General features: G+C 35.2%; 1 protein-coding gene across 7 annotated transcripts in view; it reads right to left on the reverse strand.

Moving 5' to 3' along the window:
• Positions 1-2808: 2808 nt before the first annotated feature.
• The window catches only part of TTLL7 (tubulin tyrosine ligase like 7), a 114414-nt gene continuing 94327 nt past the window's right edge, over positions 2809-22895 (reverse strand). For 4 of the 7 annotated variants that reach the window (XM_088835432.1, XM_088835431.1, XM_055404005.2 and 1 more), the window contains one exon: positions 2809-7438. In XM_088835432.1, the coding sequence (XP_088691558.1) occupies positions 7318-7438 (121 nt within the window). In that variant the 3' untranslated portion in view covers positions 2809-7317. Of the gene's footprint in view, positions 7439-7993; positions 11732-21031; positions 21175-22895 lie in introns of those variants that run through there. The other 3 variants (XR_016037205.1, XR_016037206.1, XM_088835430.1) reach the window with 3 other exon arrangements.

The raw sequence follows: 22895 nt of genomic DNA on the forward strand, positions 1-22895 counted from the left end.
GTGCCAATTTAGGTGGTTTGTGCTCATTTGCACCTGTTCTTAGTACAAAATTTGGAATTTGCTTACTTCTACTGTGTATTTCTATTACTACATGAAATAACATAGGCTGCCTTGCTGTAAAGCTATAAGAATGGTGTCATTTCTGTGCAACAGTCTAGACACTACTTTCCAAGCCAAAGTTTCAGTATTTTTGATAACTACATAAAATAGTTCAGTTTAGGTCATTATAGTACCGTTCAGTGTATAACTCCCTAAACATACTGAATAGCAGTATTCTTTCTATATTTGTAAAGAGGGAGGCTAATTTGGCAATATTTCCTAAAGGACAAATAACTGAAAGACAAAACTTCTGAAGGCTTTCAAAGTGTCTAACATACTGCTTAAGGAAAACTTAAACACTAGGAAAAAATGGCTCAATAAATTTTGTTTCTCACAAATAATGTAATACATTTTTAATAAATTCTAGCTTTGTAGGAAATTTATTAGTCACAAATTGACCTGTTTTTGTTTATATAAGAAGATTCTTTTAGAAGGCCAGCAAGGACTTCTAGATATTAATATATCATCTGTTATATAAAGCTCTTATCATCTGCAGATGGGTACTGTTAGAATCTCAGTGAAGATGAACTTTCATGTTAGCTCCAGCAGAATACTGAAGTGGGTAACCTATCCCTTCTCCAGTGGATCTGCCCATCCCAGGAATTGAACCGGGGTCTCCTGCATTGCAGGTGGATTCTTTACCAACTGAGCTATCAGGGAAGCCCCTAAATCATTAATAGTTTCTCATAAAGACTTTAATCACATTCTGCCCACATCTTAAGCATTTTATATTACTTTTCATATCATGATTACATTTCAAATATCTAATATAGCTCACATTTACCATTAACACTATATATGTATGGCCATCTTTCTTGGGTCAAGACATTGCAGCTGAAATACTTGTTAAAATATTCCTCTGGAAATGGCCAAATTCTCAAGTGACAAGGGCAAGTAAATTCTTGCACTAGATTTGTCAGTTTTCATAATTATACCACAGTGTATATTTAGTAAATAAATAAATAGCCTGATTCCTTTATTAGTGAATGACTTCATTTAGGTAGTTGTTTTTCAAATGTTAGTCAATAGAAGAATTGTCCTGGGACAATTGTGCCTTTCGATAGAAGATTCCATAGTGAAATTAGTTTAAAAACTACTGTATGTTCCAGTCCCTTGCTGGGGAATCTTAAAGCATCTTAGAACACTAAAGGCTCTTGAGAGATTCTGGAAGTAAAAAGAAACATGTTCCCATTTATAAACCCAATGTTTTCCACATTTACTGGAACCTGGTGATGGACATTTTTGTCACCATATTCTATATTTCATTACCATATTCTATGTGCATATGAATAGTCATGAAGAGAGAATTTTCTGATAAATCAGTTTAAAAATCTATTAATATTAATCTTACTTTCTACAATAGAGCTAAGTGATAACTTTGTTTTGAGGCACTACACAAATTTTTCTAACACTTGAGATTATTTTGTTGCTGTTGTTCAGTCACTAAGTCATGTCTAACTCTGTGACCCCATGAACTGCAGCTCGCCAGGATTCCCTGCCCTTCCGCATCTCCAGAGCTATCTCTGGGAGACATGTCCATTGAGTCAGTGATGCTATGGAACTGTCTCATCTTCTGCTGCCCTCTTCTCCTTTTGCCCTCTACCTTTCCCAGTATCAGGGTCTTTTCCAATGAGTCAGCTCTTCGCATTAGGTGGCTAAAGTAATGGAACTTCGTCACTTTTTTTAGAGATTATTTTAGGATGACTTATCTAGAGTTTTAAAAGATTTTCAATCATTTACTATATGTATATTGATCTTACAAATTATTTGATAAAATAGGGAGATACTGAACTAACCATATTGGCCTCATGTATAGCTGTCATTGAAAAAAAATTAAAAATTCAAAGTTTAATATTTTACAGAATATTTTTACTTTGTAAAAGAACAAATTTTTAAAAATATATTTAAAAAGTCAATGTCTATGTCACTTGGTTGTCAACTCAAAAAAATAATGTATACATGCATTAAAGTTCCTGTCATATGATAGATTTTTCAATTTCTTTATATATAATCATGTTATAGACAATGGTAATAGTGGTATTAAGACTAGGACATACCTCATATTGAGAACCAGTGTTTTAATCATGACAAAATTATAAATTCCTGAAAAAAATATCACAGCTGAGATGCTGACGTACTTTTATTTGGGTTAGTAATCCTACTGACATACTCAATGATACTAAAAAGATGCTATGTCATATTCAATGATACTAAAAATGCCATTTACGAATTTTAGGCCAGTCTCCTTTCAGCTAACTAAGAGAGGAAATGACGCGAATTTTGTTTACTTGACCTGACTTTAATAGCAGGTAAAGTTATCCCTGGCTTCCCAGGTGGCACAGTGATAAAGAATCTGCCTTCCAATGCAGGAGCCATAGGAGACACAGGTTCAATCCCTGGGTGGGAAGATCCTCTAGAGAAAATGGCAACCCACTGCAGTATTCCTGCCAGGATAATCCCATTGACGGAGGAGACTAGTGGGCTACACCCCATGGGGTTGCAAAGAGTCAGACATGAGCACATGTGCACAAAGTTATCCTCACAGTGCGATTGTCAGTGCAGCAGAAGAAATTTACTGTGAAAATATGTTTCATCACCCTGAAAGCTTAATTGAGAACCAATCTCTTCTACTACTTAAAATTCATGTGTGTGTGTGTGTGTGTGTGTGTATGAAACAGAAATAAGCATTTGATGACATATGTAGCTTTCTTATGTTAAACATTTTTATTACAGTAACATATCTGAGTAGTTGAAATAATGTCATCATACATGTATCACATGCTGAAGCATGACCGATGCAATACTAATTGCACACTGTGTTGACATTTCAAGCATATTTTCTGTAACAACATTTGCATTCATATACAGGCAGTAAAACACATGGGAACAATCTGCATCATGATTCACGGGAGTAAATGTATTGCTTTCAAACTAATTTTCAAACCTAAAATCTTCAGCCAATCTATTAATATTCAAAGTTGTAGTATGTATATCAGTTATTATATGAACCAACCAGCTCAGGACTAAAACTGTTGTTAGTCTTTTGAAAGAGAAATATCAGCATTATCTGATAACTTTTGTAAAGTAAGTCTAACTAATTTAGAAAATATTAGCCTATTGAATAATGATTTTACCAATAGTTTTCAAATTGGCAAATGAGGATAAAATAAAAAATTTTGTGTAGTTCTTTTTAGTTAATACAGTCCAGTTAATACAAAATGTTTCACCTGCACAGTTTTCCTTCAATACCATATACCCACTCACAATAAGGCAAAAAGAAAAAACACCAAGAAAGGCAACAATTTCAAAGTGTGCAATAATTTTAATTTAACATTTTTGGTCACAAGAGTGTTATTTGCAGCCATGTGTCTTGGTTCATATGGATCCAAATAAGTAATGCTTTTTGGACATTGAAACGTCAACCTTATTCTCAAAAATCTCAGTAGAAAAACTGAACTTGATCCAATAACACATCTTATCTAAGTTTTATTATTGCTGAGGAAAAAATATACTACTATAAACCAATATTTTAAAAAGCAGGATTTCTCTTTTCTTGACTTTGTCCATGCAAAGGTCAAAACTTTAAATCGAACTTGAAGTTTAAAAAAGAAGAAAAGAAAGAAAAAAAAACAGTGTAAGGAATAAAATTTTGATTAATACACTTTCAAAATTTATTTGTAAGTAGTACTAGTCCAAAATACTTAGATAAATAATTCAATTCTGGAAAGCTTTATTAAATTTCTCAATCTCAAGATAAAAGAAATTTTCACAAATCACCAGGTCACAAGAACGCAACAACTGTACTTACACTTTTTATCATTTAATCCTTAGGACCAAGTAAACTAAGACTCAAAATGTTAAAAAAAGTATTACAGAACAGAAAAGGAAGGTATTTATTGTCACTCTTCTCAATATATTTGCTATTATATTTTAAGGAATATACATATAAGAATTAATCAAATCATTTATAGAAAACTACAAATAATAGAGCTTATGCAACTATCAATTTTTTGGTACTTTTGAAAATGTTAAGTAATGTGGAAGTTTAGATTTAAAGTGAATTTTTAAATGGAATGACTTTGTCATGCTAAAAAAGAAAGCATTTGGATTAATTTATATTAAAACATGAAATTTAAAGTTAGATAACTAAAGTCTATAATCATATACTTTCTAATGAAAAAAGAATTAGAATGAAATATTTTTCTTGATGTCTACAAGCCACTATCATCTAGCGGTGTGTTGAGTACTGGATGAGAAGACTGGGGTTTTTTGCTTGAGTTTGGTTTATATTAGTTTTAGGGGGAGAACTTAAAAAAGTTTTGTGTATTTAGACCTAATTCAGATATATGAAAAAATGTGTATAGATCTTTGCATCTAACATTCCTATTGCCATTTTCATATTTGATCCTACTATAATTTAATACACATGCAAGGTAAAACAAAAATTGTTGCTAATAGTAATAATATGAATCACAACAGTTCCTTCAACAGAATACATGAAGCAAATACTATTACAATGCTGGATTATTACAGTGAAAACTAATCTGCAATCTCATACAATATTCATATATGATAATTTAACATTAAAAGGTTGCTTCTTGGATAGTTCTGGAATAACTTCAATCATATACAGTTCTGGAAAGCATTAGTCACAGAAAGATCAGGGATATATCTTTTAATAACAGAATGAAAATATGCTTTCATCACAAGTAAACCAAACTCCCTATTAAAAACTCTGGTAAGACTGAATAGCTTCTGGAGTTTTTCAGATAAAAAGGTATGTTCCCTCCTAGAAGAGAGTCAGACCCATACTATCACTTATACTGATATATTTTAACTCTATGAATAAAAAATTTATAATAAAAACTAAGGAATATTTTATATTACTAAAACATTTCTATGGCCTCTAGAGACTTTCACAGTTTATTACTGTGTCTTCTTAGTTTCTCACTAAGGAATAAGCGTGAACACAACCATAGTCCACAGGGTACCAGGTAGTATACACAAATAATGAGCACATGGCGTTTATTCACATCTTCCTCATATCAGAACTAGATGAGTCTAAAGAGGCAAATGTGGGCAAGAAAATTCTAGCCCTCAAAAAAAGTCAGACTTGGGTAGCTAGAGGAATCAAATTTGATTGTTAATAACTAACTGGGTAGTTTCATACATTTAAAGTTACTCTTTTTAAAATATTTTTTTTCCTAGGGGGAGACATGTTAGACATTCTTTTCACTCTAGCAAATTAAGTCACCATTGTTATTTAAGCTAACGCAAGTGAGTGGCCAAGAAACTGGACTGATATCATACATCAGACCTTTGAAACTGTGCCTCATTCATGAACAAATCATGACTCTGAACCAAAAAAATGACTAAAATTGCTCTATGAAAAGGTCTACTTGCTGATCATTCTTACAATGATTTTATTAATATCCCAATTTCAGCATTATTTATTCTCCAAAATTCTAAATATATTTAGGAATTCACAAAATGGTGTCATAAACACTCAGAGCTACACTGTGATTTCCTTCATCCTGACATCCTTGTCGTCTTTTCCCACAAACACAATAACTCTCCTTTGGGATGCAATTAGCAAGGAAGAGTATCCATTGGAATATGAGTGGTTGGTAGTCATGAAGAATCCAGTTAACTAGCAATAATTTACGAAAGAACCTATTTTATCCAAATACAGCCTCAGAATATGGCTTTAAAAGCAAAATATATCTAACTTACAACTTTGGGTTGTCAGTTATCCAGCTTGTGAATTAAAGCAGGCCAGTTTGCCCCTCTCAGTTCTCCTTCTGCTTTGGGACTATTTCTCGATTTACTGGAAAAAGCTTTCAGGATAGTAAAAGGCGGTAAAACATTCATGAATGTTGCAAATAATTACCATCTGTGAAAAATAAAACTACTAGGAGAAATTAAAATAAAATTCTAAAAGGTGAATATCGCAGTCTCGAAGGATATCCATGGTATTTTTTATATTTGTATCGAAAACTGAAAGCTCACTCATAGTTTTTGAAACTGTAAGCAAAAAAGGAAGTAAACTGCTATGAAAATTATGCATAATAACTTTGGACTAGAAGAAAACTTCATACTCTATTTTGATTTTTTTTGAAATTCTCAAGAGCACATCCATGACTAATAACAATTAGTAATCAGAATCTTCGTTTTGTAATAATTTAGATGAATTTCTATGGTGCAATATGAAACTCTGTATTAGTCTTTGCAATGTACGTTGGTCTCAAAATTGACATAAAATAATATGACACGTTCATTCTGTAACATTGAAATAAGTTTAAAATATCAGCTCTTCCCCTTCCGAAGAAGAGAAGAAATTGTATTTGACCATATGTACCCATCAGAGGTATACTTTCAGAAAAGAAAAAATAAGTGGTATGAGTGGTAAGAAATACAAAAACCATATGGAAAGATTTTGCTATTATCACCATTTTCTGTTCCCTTTATGTGACTCTCAATAAAAAGTAAAAATATTAGCTAGTAAGTTTAATTTTTAACCCACTGGATTGTCTTCCATTTTAGACAGTATTGTGATCTTACTAGAGCCTTACTGAAAATTTACATTATCACTTTCACAAGTAGCTAGATTCCCACACTGAGGAATAAAAATATTGGAGAATCCAGGTGGGATTTTTATATTAATAGCATGCTACTCTGTGCTATAGTAATGACAAACCCATTTTATACTTAATCCTATCATCAAGCAACACCAAGCTTCTAATTTTTGTTTTCATTTTAAATGGCTACTAGATATATATAAGAGAATTAATAAAGTAATATACTATTAATTCTTTTTAAGTCAAAAGTATTATCTAGAAAATAATTTAACACTGTAATGGGATCTTCAAGATCAATTCTGTTTTATATACTCTGCAGCAAAAATAACATTTCTAGTAGGAAGGTATTAATTATAAACCTAGCAAATTCTAGACATTCACATATTTGTGTAAACAATTTTAACGTGGTTTATTACATTTCCAGAAAGGTTAAATCTTATATCCAGTTTCCTGCTAATTCTTCTTTCATATATTATAATAAATATATGTGTTATTTGAGTGCATGTGTGTACATATTTTCACACACATATATGTCATATATACATAAAACAGTTGTTAATGGTCACTGTCTTTTCAATGTTAAATTGGGAAAAATATGAATTGCTATTATGCATAACCCATGGCGATCTTTCCTTCTGCTTCACAAATGGCCATATCTGGATGTAAACAAAACATTGGAGCGAGCCATTCCAGGCGAACTGTATTTCAAGTTGTAGGTTGGTGTTCTCATGAAGAATTGTGTACTTCCTGGTAGTAAATACCTAAAAATAATAGTTTAAAAATTAGACTTTTACAAACAATATTAATATCTCCCACTAAAGTGTTACATGGTTAATAATTTGTACATCTTACATGAGAAATGACACTAAAACAATGCAATCCACATAAAAGGATTTCCTCTCTTGAGGAAGGGAGGCAGGAAAGGATCATAAAGCCTCACTCAAAGAGCTGAATATAGATGCAAAATGTGGTCTTAGTATCCCAAGATATCCCATGAAGAGCCATGAACTCACAAGCTAGGAAACTGTTCACATCACTCATGTTAATTTGGAATTCATTAATAATCTCTGTAAATAATATGTCTAGCCAGTCAAATATTTCTTAAAAACGTGTAACATCATGTAACATGAGAATCTGGCTGACTGCATTAAAATAATTATTTCAAGGATGTTGAAACCATTGAATTTAATTTCATAATATATCACTGATGTATTATGACTGTAGTTAATCTGAAAGAAAAAGTTAAAGATTAGACTACTGGGTGCTTAGATTACAGAATACCAAAAACAATCATGATTACAGGTTGCATGCAACCTTTGCACCCAAATGTATTTCAGAATATATGAATTTTCCAGATTTTAGGACAATATGGTGTATGTACTATATATAATGCAACATCTTCATCAGAGTCTTAGGGCAGCATTCTGCAAACAGATCATTAGTATTTCTGTAATGAAATGCAGAAATATTCACAATAAATTGGAAAAAGACTATAAACAACTTTGTGTCAATTCAGATGTGTCAATAAATGGGTTACTTTTATTTTATTTCTATTAGTTTGAGCTTTCAGAGCTTTGAGATTTAGGAGTTGCAAATAAGAATGTGTGCCCGTATAATCTTATTCCTCTGGAAAGCCTTTGATTGGCATTAGGCTATTCCAATCTATATGTCGAGAGAGAAATGATTAAGGAAATCAAAATGAGCAAACACAAGTATCACTATTAAAAGCCTAAGGCCGGATGATGATGAGGACATGCTAGAATGTCAGGACAAAGATATCTATAAAAAATTTCTAAGAGCAGAAGTAACAACAGAAGGAGATTTATTATTAGTCTAAAAGAAACAAAGGTAGAGATCAAATCATTTATGTTCTTCATGTGACTGTAGAATCTTCCAGCCACAGTATCACACTTCCAAAGACAAATGAAGAAACTGAGGACCAAAGATATTATTAGCTACCAATTCTTTATTAAATAATACTGGCAACTACTAACTTCTGTGTCAACAGAAAATTACATTTATGTTGTTGTTACATGAATTTTGTAGAAGAATACGAATTCATTATGATCAAACTATGTACAGCACTCAGATTAAAATGGCAGAATTCCATATAATATTCATAGACATCATTTCATCATGAATTATCTGATAATATCCCCTAAATCTATTACTTAATATCACAAACTATAAATAATTGCTCAAATCATTGTTAGTAGAACAGTAAAATAATATACAACAAACTAAATTAAATCAAAATTGCATAATGGGTGATGAATAATGAAACGATTATATAAATCATTTTCTTAATATCACTTGGGTAATTTATATGAATTAATTATTATGTCAAGAGCTAGTGTATCATGATGACTGATCTGATATCTTCTGCAAGAAACAGGCTGCCCTTCCTATCTAGGGCAAAGGTGCAAAGGAAACTAAGGTGTTCGATCAAAATCCACTATTGCATACTACTCGAGAGTTTCTCTCTCTCCTACTGAAAACTGGTTACATCCTGGTTGCTGCTGCTGCTGCTGCTAAGTCGCTTCAGTCGTGTCCGACTCTGTGAGACCCCATAGACAGCAGCCTACTAGGCTCCGCCATCTCTGGGATTCTCCAGACAAGAACACTGGAGTGGGCTGCCATTTCCTTCTCCAATGTGTGAAAGTGAAAAGTGAAAGTGAAGTCGCTCAGTCTTGTCCGACTAGTAGCGACCCCATGGACTGTAGCCCACCAGGCTCCTCTGTCCATGGGATTTTCTAGGCAAGAGTACTGGAGTGGCTTGCCATTGCCCTCTCCGACATCCTGGTTACATTGATAATAATTATAGTAAACAGTAACTTTTACCAACTTTCTTTTAAAGAATCTCCAAGCAATAGTTATTATTGGCATAACAATAACATTCACATTGCCTTCTGGGCTAAAGATTTCCATTTACACAGGTGAAAAAATAAAAGTACAAAGTCCAGGGTTACAGCAAACTTATACTATTTTATTTAACACTATTTTGTATTTAAAAAGTATTTGTGTGTGTGTGTGGCAGCACCATTATACTTGCTTTAAAAATATTACTTATTTTTAATGATTCTCTATGGTATAGATTATTATCAGCTCCATTTTATAGATGAATACACCAAAGCGTACAGGCGTTAAATGCCTTGCCCACAGTCACAAAAGTGACTAGGGCCAAGATTCAGATCCATTTGGTCTCACTCCAGAACTATCACTCCCAAAAAATACGATATTGCCATTTCTGTGTATGAATTCCAATTTTAAAACTGACAAATATAAAGATTACATTTATTTTTTAGAAATATGAAGTATACAAACTGAGAAAGTAGAAAAATATTATCCATAAAACTAAACATTTTAATAGAAGCAGAAAAGGCTAAAATGAAACTAAAGACGTAAAAAGAAAAGAAATTCAGTAAGAATGTAACAAAGCATATAAAATCACACTGGAAGAAATACTTTGCTTCCCTAAAGCACAGGCTGTGGGATATTTTAAAGCATTACAGTGAAACACAATGGATTATTTGCCTTAATATCTCCATTAAGATCTCTTGGGAGAGCCCACACTAGCTGAATATCAAAGATTATTTTTTAAATGTTCTCTGCAATGAAGTTAAATAATACAAATTGATTTTTTAACAATAAGAATCTCTAGAAAGTGGATTTATAGATACTATCTAAAGAGTATCTGCTGCTGCTGCTGCTAAGTCACTTCAGTCGTGTCCGACTCTGTGTGACCCCATAGACGGAAGCCCACCAGTCTCCCCCTTCCCTGGGATTCTCCAGGCAAGAACACGGGAGTGGGTTGCCATTTCCTTCTCCAATGTGTGAAAGTGAAAAGTGAAAGTGAAGTCGCTCAGTCATGTCCGACCCTTAGCGACCCCATGGACTGCAGCCCACCAGGCTCCTCCATCCATGGGATTTTCTAGGCAAGAGTACTGGAGTGGCTTGCCATTGCCTAAAGCACAAAAATATGTGAATTCTCCAGCTTTATTTCTATTGTAGCTTAGTCTTGAAGTACAAATATAGCTAACTTGTAGCTAACTCATTCCAAGAAGAAATAACACAAACTATCCTCTTTGTTTCATACATATACCCTTACTCCTCAATTCTGAGATGAGGGATACACATTTTCACATATCCATCATATAAATGTAAAATATGCATTTATCTACTTCCTATTTGACATAGAATTGCTTTGTTTGTCATGTACCAATTTATTGCTGACCATGGAGAATCTCTAGAACATGAAGCATGTCAAGACTGGTAAGTTAATTAGCCTTGAAACTTAAAATACACACACTTCTGAGATTTTCCAGGAGAAAGATCCAGGACCCCTGACCACCCCCCAACACACACCCAGAGTAAACTCAGCTTCCTGGTTTGGGGAACATAAGGTAAATAAATTTTATCACTTTATTTAGGTTGTGTTCTTTTTAACTAGTTTGATTGTGGTAAAATAAATATATAACATGAAACTCCTTATGATTTTTAGGTATTCATGTTCGGTGTAAATATATTCGCACTGCATAATATTGGCTGTGTAAAATGGCTGTGTAACCAAAACTATAACCTGGTTCCAGATCTTTTCATTCTGTCAAGCAGAAACTCTGTACCCATTAAACACTAAATTCCCATTTCCTCCTCCTCCCAGCCCCTGGTAACCTCTATTCTGCTTTCTGTCTCAATGAATTTGTCCTAGATACCACACATAATTGGAATCATACCAAGTTTGTCCTTTTATGTTTGGCTTATTTAACTGAACATGCTTTCAAGGTGCATCCATGCTATAACATGTATCAGAATTTCATTCTTTTTTACATAGTATATTTTTATGCTTTTATATTTTTATACATAGTATATTTTTATACTAAGTATAACCTTTTAACATAGAATAATATTTTATATTTATAAATTTTATATAATACTATATTTATATTTACAATTTTACATAGGCATAACAATATACATGCAAGTAGCTCAGTGATAAAAGAACCAATCTGCCAATGCAGGAGATGCAAGTTCGATCCCTGGGTCAGGAAGATACTCTGGAGAAAGAAATGACAATTTACTCCAGTATTCTTGCCTGGAAAATTCCATGGACAGATGAGCTTAGCTGCAGTATTTGGGGTTGCAAAGAGTCAAACATGAATGAGTGACTAAGCACAGCACAAAGAGTCAGACACAACTGAGCACGCGTGCAAAAGGAGCAAAGAGTAGTAATATACATATAAACATATCACATTTTATTTGTCCATTCCTCTGTTGATGGACATTTGGGTGGCTGTCACCATTTGACTATTGTGAATAATGTTGCTATGGACATTGGTGTACAAGTATTGGTTTGAGTCCTTGTTTCAGTTCTTCGGGGTATGTACCTAGGAGGGGAAATGCTGGGTCATATGGAATGGCTACCCACTCCAGTATTCTTGCATGGAGAATTCCATGGACAGAGGATCCCAGCAGGCTACAGACCATGGGGTCACAAAGAGGAAGACACAACTGAACAACTAATACTTTCACACTTTTCATGGTAATTCTATATTTTACTTTTTAAGGAACTGCCACTGTTTTCTACAGCACTCATACCATTTTACATTCTGAACCAGTACTAAATTCTCAATATACTTACCAACACTTATTATTTTGTATTTTAAATATAACACCGAGAACACTGCACTGTGGTTTTAACTGCAAATCCCACCTCTCGTCATTTGCTAGTAACATGGATTTGGATGAGCCATTTCACTTCTTTGGGCCTCAGTTTTCTCACTAGTGAAAGGAATCCAATAGTTTCTGCCATGCCTATCTCACAGAGTATGGACCAAATGGAGTAGTGCATATAGATGAAATATTATTATTTATGTGTCACTAACATCAGCCTTGCTTCCCAGGTCACAAAGTGGTGAAGAGACTGCCTGCCAAGACAGGAGATGCAAGGGACACAGGTTCAATCCCTAGGTCAGGAAGATTCCCGGGAGAAGGAAATGGCAACATGCTCCAGTATTCTTATCTGGAAAATTCCATGGACAGAGGAGCCTAGTGGGCTACGGTCCATGGTGTCGCAAAGAGTTGAACACAACTGAACAACTGAGTACTCACTCAACACCAGCTTTTTTAGCAAGACCATGCCTGTTTTAAGATAGATGTACCAAGATATCTTAACCTAAGATCAAAATAGTATCATGTATATAACTTGATTTTTAAAACTTTTCAATCAAAAAGTACATAAAATAAACATCTAGTAAATGAATATTATGAAGTGATTACTCATAAAACTGCTACCCAGGTTAAATATTTCTAGCACCCCAGAACCATTGTACTGCTGCCCCATAAACTTACCCACTATCCAGACTTCTGAATATCCATGATGGTATTATCATTCACCTAGAGCTAGACATCCTGAACTGTTGGACCATCACAAAGCTAGGGGAGGTGATGGAATTACAGCTGAACTATTTCAAATCCTAAAAGATGATGCTGTGAAAAGTGCTGCCCTCAATATGCCAGCAAATTTGGAAAACTTAGCTGTGGTCACAGGACTGGAAAAGGCCAGCTTTCATTCCAATCCCAAAAAAGGCAAGGCCAAAGAATGTTCAAACTACTGCACAGTTGCACTCATCTCACATGCTAGCAAAGTCATGCTCAAAATTCTCCAAGCTAGGATCCAACAGTGTGTGAACCATGAACTTCCAGATGTTCAAGCTGGATTTAGAAAAGGCAGAGGAACCAGAGATCAAATTGCCAACATCTGTTGGGTCATAGAAAAAACAAGAGAATTCCAGAAAAACATCTATTTCTGCTTTATTGACTATGCTAAAGCCTTTGGCTGTGTGGATCACAACAAACTGTTGAAAATTCTTCAAGAGATGGGAATACCAGACCACTGCCTCCTAAGATCTGTATGCAGGTCAAGAAGCAACAGTAAGAACCAGACATGGAACAACCAACTGGTTCCAAATTGGGAAAGGAATACATCAGGTCTGTATACTGTCACCCTGTTTATTTAACTTATATGAAAAGTACATCATGCAAAATGCTGGACTGGATGAAGCACAAACTGGAATCAAGATTGCTGGGAGAAATATCAATAACCTCAGATATGCAGATGACACCACCATAAGGCAGAAAGCCAGAAAGAACTAAACAGCCTCTTGATGAAAGTGAAAGAGAGTGAAAAAGCTGGCTTAAGACTCAACATTCAAAAAACGAAGATCATGGTATCCGGTCCCATCACTTCATGGCAACTAGATAAGGAAACAATGGAAAGAGTGACAAACTTTATTTTCTGGGGCTCCAAAACCACTGCAGGTGGTGACTGCAGCCATGAAATTAAAAGGCACTTGCTCCTTGGAGGACTTCCCTGATAGCTCAGGGAAGGGATAGGCTACCTACTCCAGTGTTCTTGGGCGTCCTTTGTGGCTCAGCTGGTAAAGAATCTGCCTGCAATGTGGGAGCCCTGGGTTCGATCCCTGGGTTGGGAAGATCCCATAGAGAAGGGAAAGGCTACCCACTCAAGTATTTTGGCCTGGAGAATTCCATGGACAGTCCATGGGTTTGCAAAGAGTCGACACAACTGAGTGACTTTCACTCACTCACTCACTCACTGCTCCTTGGAAGGAAAGCTATGACCAACCTAGACAGCATATTAAAATGCAGAGATATTACTTCATCAACAAAAGTCCATCTAGTCATAGCTATGGTTTCTCCAGTAGTTATGTATGGATTTGTGTTGGACCATAAAGAAAGCTGGGCACCAAAGAATTGATGTTTTTGAACTGTGGTGTTGGAGAAGACTGAGAGTTCGTTGGACTGCAAGGAGATAAAACCAGTCAATCTTAAAGGAAATCAATCCCGAATATTCATTGGAAGGACTGTTGCTGAAGATGAAGGTCCAATACTTTGGCCACCTGATGCGAAGAACTGACTTATTGGAAAAGACCCTGATGCGGGAAAGACTGAAGGCAAGAGGAGAAGGGGATGAAAGAAGATGAGACAGTTGGATGCGTCACCGACTCAATGGAAATTGAGTTTGAGCAAGCTCTGGGAGTTGGTGATGGATATGGAAGCCTGGCATGCTGCAGTCCATGGGGTCACAAAAAGTCGGACACAACTGAGTTTCTGAACCAGATTTCAGTGGCAATTACTTCCTGTTTGCCACCTAAGTACATATTCTGTAATACTATAATTCAGTTTTTCTTGTTTTTTTATTTAAATATAAATGAAATGAAGTATGTAGTCCTTTGCCTCTGGTTTCTTTTGCTCAATTTCTGTTTGAGACTTATCCATATTCCTGTGTATGCATGCAGTTTGTTCATTTTCTATGCTGTAAAATATTCCATTGAGTGGACAATACAAAAACTGTCCATTCTTCCGTGAACAGACATTTTGGGTATTTCTAATTTCTAGCCATTATAAGTAAATTCTACTGTGATAATTTTAATATGGTCTTGCACATGGGCATACATTCTGCTTAGAATCATTGGGAATAAAATAACTGAGAAAATGGTAAACTTTAGTGGGTTATCCAAACTTTTTTAAAGGTAATGATGTTCACTATCATCAGCAGTGTGAGAGAGTTTCCATTACTCTACATTCTCATCAACTCGTGATCTGAAAGATGGATTTCACGTCTCCCTGAGTATGAGCTTGAACACTTCAAATACTTACTGCCTTTAAAAATGCCTCTTCAAGTTATCTTCCCCATTTTTCCATGGAGTGTCCTATTTCCTTCTTAGAAATCTGTAGGAGTTCTTATGCAGTCTGTATAACAATCTTTTGTAGGTTAAACAGGTTGCAAATACCAACTTTCATTCTGAGGCTTGCTTTTTCACCTTAATGGAGTCTGCTAATAAACATATAGTCTTAATTTTAATATAGTAAAGTTTATCTTTTCATTTATAATCTGTACTTTTTGGGCCTGATATTTTATACTCTGCATACCTCAAGGTCATGAAAAAATCTCCTATATCTTCTTCCAAAATCTTTAGTTTTGCCTTTCACATCTTTGTATTCAATAATTTGGAAATGATTTTGTATATGGTGTAGGTAAATTCAAGATTCTTTTTTTATTATTATTTGGAAACTAAATTGCCCCAGAACCATTTGTTTAAACAAACTTTTAACCCATTTGTTTTAAGTTAAGTATCCCCCTTTTGTCATAAATCAAGTCCTACATAAACCTGGGTCTATTTATGGCTTTTCTGTGGTGGTTTAGTCGCTAAGTAGTGTCCAACTCTTGCAACTTCACAGACTGTAGCCTGCCAGGCTCCTCTGCCCATGGGATTTTCCAGGTAAGAATACTGGAGTGGGTTGCCATTTCCTTCTCCAGGGGATCTTCCCAATGCAGGAATTGAACTCAAGTCTATCCTGCATTGCAGGCAGATTCCTTACCAAATGAGCTATGAGGGAAGTCCATGGCCTTTCCGAATGCTTCTATTGGTCTATTTTTCTATCCTTTTGGTACTAGTGCATTGTCTTCAGTTCAGTTCAGTTCAGTTGCTCAGTCGTGTCCGACTCTTTGCGACTCCATGAACCGCAGCATGCCAGGCCTCCCTGTCCATCACCAACTCCCAGAGTCCACCCAAACTCATGTCCATTGAGTCGGTGTGCCATCTAACCATCTCATCCTCTGTCGTCCCCTTCTCCTCCTATCTTCAATCTTTCCCAACATCAGAGTCTTTTCAAATGAGTCAGCTCTTTGCATCAGGTGGCAAAAATATTGGAGTTTCAGCTTCAACATCAGTCCTTCCAATGAACACCCAGGATTGATCTCCTTTAGAATGGACTGGTTGGATCTCCTTGCAGTCCAAGGGACTCTCAAGAGTCTTCTCCAACACCACAGTTCAAAAGCATTAATTCTTCTGCCCTCAGCTTTCTTTATAGTCCAACTCTCACATCCATACATAACTACCGGAAAAACCATACCTTGACTAGACGGATCTTTGTTGGCAAAGTAATGTCTCTGCTTTTTAATATGCTGTCTAGGTTGGTCATAACTTTCCTTCCAAGGAGTAAGCGTCTTTTAATTTCATGGCTGCAATCACCATCTGCAGTGATTTTGGAGCCCAAAAAAATAAAGTCAGCCACTGTTTTCACTGTTTCCCCATCTATTTGCAATGAAGTGATGGGACTGGATGCCATGATCTTAGTTTTCTGAATGTTGAGCTTTAAGCCAACTTTTTTCTCTCAGACACTATAGCTTTATTATAATTCTGAGCACACTGTAGTAAATCAATCCTACTATTTCAAGAATGTCTTGTCTATTCTTGGCCCTTTGTTTTTTTGTATAAACATTAGAACAAACATTAGTCAAATTCTTCACCCTGCAAAAAAAAATTGTTAGGATTTATGTGAGGAATATGTTGAATTTATAGTTATGAAGAACTATTTGAGAAGAAATGACATATTGATTTCAATATCAATATAAGGTATAACTTTACATCTTTTACATTTTCTGCATAAGGGTCTTACATGTTTTTACTTTTATTCTGAAGTATTGGTTATTCTTTGATGCTATTAAAAATGACATTTTATCTAAAATCTGTTTGTTATTGATATAGAAAAAGTATTAATTTTATTCCCATTTTGATTTCATCAAAATTGGTAGGTTTACTTAGTAATTTATCTGTAGAGTTATTTAGATTATAAGTGCTATGAATGTAATCACAACTATTATTAAGGAGTTTTATTTCTTTCTCTCAAATCCAATGCCTTTTACTGTCTTGACTTGCTTCCTTGAGTAAGCCAGGTCAAGAACAATGATAAACAGAAGTGGTAGTTAATAGGTAATCTTGTCTTGTTTCTCTTCTCAAAAGAAAAGCCTTCAACATTTCACCATTAAGTATATGCTTGTAGGGATTCTGTAGTTACTCTTTATTAGATTAAGGAATTTCCCTTTTGTTTTTAACCTGCTAATCATTTTTTAATGCAAAAATGTATCTTGAAATCTATCAAATGACTTGTCTGTATATTTTAAATGATGTCTTATTCTACTAAAATTACACTGATCACATTTTAATTTTATTGTACCTTTAAATGGATTCAAGAAACAAAATTTAGTCATGATATATTATGCTATTTAAGGTTTCTGGGTTCATTTTGTTAATATTTATGTAAGATTTTTGCACCTATGTTCAAGAGTGAGACTGAACTTTCATTATCCTTTGCCATAATATCCTGGTCAGGTTTTAGTATCAACGCTATGGTAGCTTTTGATATTGGTAGCCTTCTGTATTGTCTTGTGTCATTTTGGTAATATGTGTTTTTCAAGGAACTTGTTAATGTAAATTACCAAATTTATCAGCATGAAATTTTTAATATTTGTAGTATCTGTAGTTATGTCTCTATTTCTATTCTTGATGATAATTGTTTCTTTTATATTCTTGATCAGTCCCAACAGTGATCAATTGTATTAGTCTTTTTTTTTTTAATTTTTTTATTGGAGGCTAATTATTTTACAATATTATATTGGTTGGTTTTGCCATACATTGATATGAATCCGCCCTGGGTGTACATGAGTTCCCCCTCCTGAACCTCCCTCCCACCTCCCTCCTCCCTTTATCCTCCCTCTGGGTCATCCTTATGTTGATCTTCTTTATTCTGTTTGCTTCATTATATTATTAATTTCTGCTCTTGTTTTTATTATTTCCTTTTTCTGTATTCTTTGGGTTTACTTTAATGTTATTATGTCATCATTCAAGATGATAATCATTTAATTTTTGCCTTTACCCTCACTAATATATTCTTTTAAGTCTATAAGTCTCCATGTGATAATGATTTATGTACATACTGCAAGTTTTTATTTCTAATATTTTTGTTACCTAAGTACATTTACATTCATTATGATTTTATTTTTTATCTTTCCAAACAGGATGGATTCTGTTACTTCTAAAGGCCTGTGATGATATACAATACTTTGCATGATTTCAATTTTTTAAATTTTTTTATCATTCCACTAGTTGATTTTTATAAAAGATTCAGGTATGCTTACTGTATTGTATTCTGAGGTGACTGACTTCACTATTATGTGACAATTAAATCTGTTAATCATATTGTTAAAATTTTCTTTGTTTTTAATTCTTTTGAGAAATATATATTAAAATCTCCCTCAATGGTTGTAGATTTGTATATTTTCCCCTATAATTCTGCCAACTTTTGCTTTGCAAAATATTTGGGATATTATTACATGTAGGAATTTATGCTGTTTATCAAAGTCCCAATCTTTGACAGGTCCTGAATTCCTACTTTTTTCTTGTAGGTCCGTGTGTCTGTCAAAAGCACTATTCAGTACTAACAAGTACCTGGTTTTAACTCTCTGATGTTTTCAAAGCAAATGTTTTGTTGGTATTTTGTCCAGCTTTTCCGACCAACATCAGAGGGAGGATTTGTCCAAACACCTAGTGCTCTACTGCTAAAGGCAGAAGCTGTAACTCCGAGATTTAAAAAATGACTTTAGCCACAAAAGATGAGCTTATATGAAGGCTCAGTACATAAAAGATAGAAATACAGAGATGCTGAGACTAAAAATTGTTTGGCGATCCCAAAGCCTTTGAAATAAGGCTAGCTATAGTGAAAAATGGCAACCCACTCCAGTGTTCTTGCCTGGAGAATCCCAGGGACTGGGGAGCCTGGTGGGCTTCCATCTATGGGGTCGCACAGAGTCGGACACGACTGAAGCGACTTAGCAGCAGCAGTAGCAGCATAGTGAAATACTGAGCTGGTCCCAAAGACTCTAGTATCCCAGATATATGGGTATAGATATAGATATGTATACACATATAGAGACAGAGGTAGATTTCATGATCCAGGTGTGAATATCAGTTAGATTTGCTTAGATATGAGTCTACCTCTGAGACACAGCTTCTCAGTTGGTATGGCTATTTTTTTTTTTTTTTCTTTTTTTGGTCACACCACACAGCATGCAGGATTTTAGTTCCCTGGCTAGGGATGGAACCCATGCCCCTTACACTGGAAGCGAGGGTTTCTTAACCACTGGACCATCAGGGAAGTTCTTGGTATGTCTATTAAATTGCTATTTTTCTGAGACTGCAAGGTTGAAGGCCACTCTCTTCCATGTAACAGGTGCCACATATACCTTTAAGCCACATATACCTTTAATATATTCTTAAGAAATATTAATATCCTGCAGATGTGTGGTCAAGATAAAGATGGTCCATTAACCTGACTGATGTGAGCTTTATGTTCTAATTTTATAGATAGTCAAATATATATTTCCTCATGAAATATTTAGGTATACCCTATTCATTATTTATATTAGATATACTTACTTATAAATATAAATTTATATTTTACTAGGTATACTTTATAAATAAAATTTATCAATCTATTTCTGTTATTGTCATTCAGTTGCCCAATCATGTCTGACTCTTTGTGACCGCATGGACTGCAGCACATCAGGCCTCTCTGCCCCTCACCATCTCCCAAAGTTTGTCCAAGTTCATGTCCCTTGCTTCGGTGATGCCATCCAGCCATCTCATTCTTTGACACCCTCTTCTCCTTCTGCCCTCAATATTACCCAGCATCAGGGACTTTTCCAATGAGTCAGCTGTTCGCATCAGATGACCAAAACAGATGCTGAGTTTTAACATCAGCATCAGTCCTTCCAACAAGTACTCAGGGTTGATTTCCCTTAAGATGAGTTTCAACATCAGCATCAGTCCTTCCAACAAGTACTCAGGGTTGATTTCCCTTAAGATGATGATGCTGAGTTTCAACATCAGCATCAGTCCTTCCAACAAGTACTCAGGGTTGATTTCCCTTAAGATGATTTTTCTTGCTGTCTAAGGGACTCTCAGGAATTTTCTCCAGCATCATAGATTGAAGGCATCAATCCTTCAGCGCTCCGCCTTCTTTACAGTCCAGCTCTCACAACCATACATGACCACTGGAAAGACCATAGCCTTGACTATACAGACATTCATTGGCAGAGTAATGTTTCTGCTTTTCAACACACTCTCTAAGTTTGTTCTAACTTTCCTGCCAAGAAACGTCTTGTGATTTCATGGCTGCATCATGGATGCAGTCACCATTCACAATGATTTTAGAGCTATTTGCCATGAAGTAACAGGGCTGGATGCCGTGGTCTTAGTTTTTTTTAATATTGGTGTAGTCTATGAAACAGAGGTAGATTTTTTTAGTAAATTTCTAGCTTTCTCTATGAACCAGCAAATGTTGGCAATTTGATCTCTGGTTCCTCTGCCTTTTCTAAACCCAGCTTGGATGTCTGGAAGTTCTTGGTTCATATAATGCTGAAGATTTGAAGCATGACCTCACTATCATGGGAGATGAGTACAATTATCTGATGGTTAGTGCATTCTTTAGTGTACCTTCTTGGGAACTGGGATGAGGATTGTCCTTTTCCAGTCCTGTGGCCACTGCTGGGTCTTCCAGATTTGCTGATATATTGAATGCAACACCTTGATGGTATCATCCTTTAGAGTTTTGAAGAGTTTACTGGAATTCCATCAATCTATTAATAAATATCAAATTAATTGACTCCTATAAAGTAAAATGCTATAGGTTCCTAATATACAAGGGAAAGAATGTGTAGCCACTTTTCCCACATTTTTAAATTAATGTGACATTAACTTGGACTTTAATAGCTTGATACTAGATGTGCTCAGTCACTCAGTCATTTCCAACTCTTGGCATCCCTATGGACTAGGGCCCACCAGGTTCTTCTATCCATGGAATTCTCCAGGCAAGAATACTAGAGCACGCTTCCATGCCCTCCTCCAGGGGATCTTCCTGACCCAGGGATTGAATCTGTGTCTCCTGCGTCTCCTGCATTGGCAGGCAGATTCCTTATCACTAGTGCCACCTGGAAGGACATGTTCATTTCTCTCTCTTTGTATTTCCAAGTAAAACTTTGACCAGTATAAATTTTCTGGCCTCTAACCAGAAGTAAATTATGTGATTTGCAGGTTTAAAAGAAGGAATCAGTCAGGCTTGGCTCAGCCCCTTTCTCTTGTTGGATCAGCTTATCTGCAGAAAGCAAGCATTTTTACTTGCTCTCCTCCCAACACTAATAGAATAAGACTTCATGGATAGTGCTAGTGGAAGTTTTGGGTTGATAGAGGTCTGTCTTTGACTGGATGGATACACTTAATTCTAGAATTCAGCATTAGAAAACACGTGACTCTCATCTATATCATGTCTCTCAATAGCTTTTTTCAGTAATGAAGCTATATTTTGATGATCATCTGTATGACTCCTACATTTCTCTCTCAAATGGTTCTGAACTTGGCAAGGAATGAAGGATGTGTTTACTGACCTCTCTCCCCTACAAAGCTTATAATCACTCTACTGGGGTCATGCTGAACATTTATCAGGGTCCATAACTCAAGATCACAAGGGGAGAAATATTTCTTCCAACCACAAGAAGGGGAGGAAATTTTTAAAAACTGAAGCAACTGTAAGGTATAATTTCTTCCTCCAGAATAGCCAAATCGTATTTTGCTTACCCATAAAAGTTACATGATCCTTCAACAGAAAATATTTTATGAAATCTGGATTTTTAAGAGTGATATTAAAGAGTTTGAAACCATCCTTCTTAGAGTGGAATTAAAGGTTTTCCTGATCATGATCCCAGAGTATCATTCTTAAAGAGAAGGCCCTTCACTTATATGTTATAATGTCTTAAAGATGGCCATCGTTTTTTTAAATCATATGAGAATATTTATAAAAGCAATATGAGCTTTATTCAATAATTTGCTTCTGTCAAACCATTAAAACTACAAAATACAGCTTTGCTATTTACATATTTTAAATATTAATGTGTAACTTTACCTCCACCATTTTTAAAATCAGTCAGCTTCTGTTTGCAGGGGGAGAGTTAAAGATACTGCATTATACCTCAATAGTGTAATGACAGGTGCAAGACAAACAAAGGTTAAACATATATCTCTCAATACTTTTTGTGGAAAGCATTCCAAGCCATTCTGCTGCTGCAGGTGAATTTTGTAGAAAGTTAGCTATATGATATCTCCATGATCTTTGTAATAAACAGATCAATTTCTAGATGTTTCAAAAAGAAAACACAAGCTATGGTACTTCATTTTTCTCACCATCTGTTCAATTACTGCTGTTTTTTGTTTACTAACTAAGTCATGTTTGCCTCTTTTGTGACCCCACAGACTGGAGCCCACCAGGCTCCTCTGTCCATGGGGCTTCCCAGGCAAGAACACTGGA

The sequence above is a fragment of the Moschus berezovskii genome, chromosome 4, assembly GCF_049115385.1.
Source record: "Moschus berezovskii isolate FMDL1 chromosome 4, NW_MosBer_1.0, whole genome shotgun sequence".
NCBI classification, from domain to species: Eukaryota; Metazoa; Chordata; class Mammalia; order Artiodactyla; family Moschidae; genus Moschus; species Moschus berezovskii.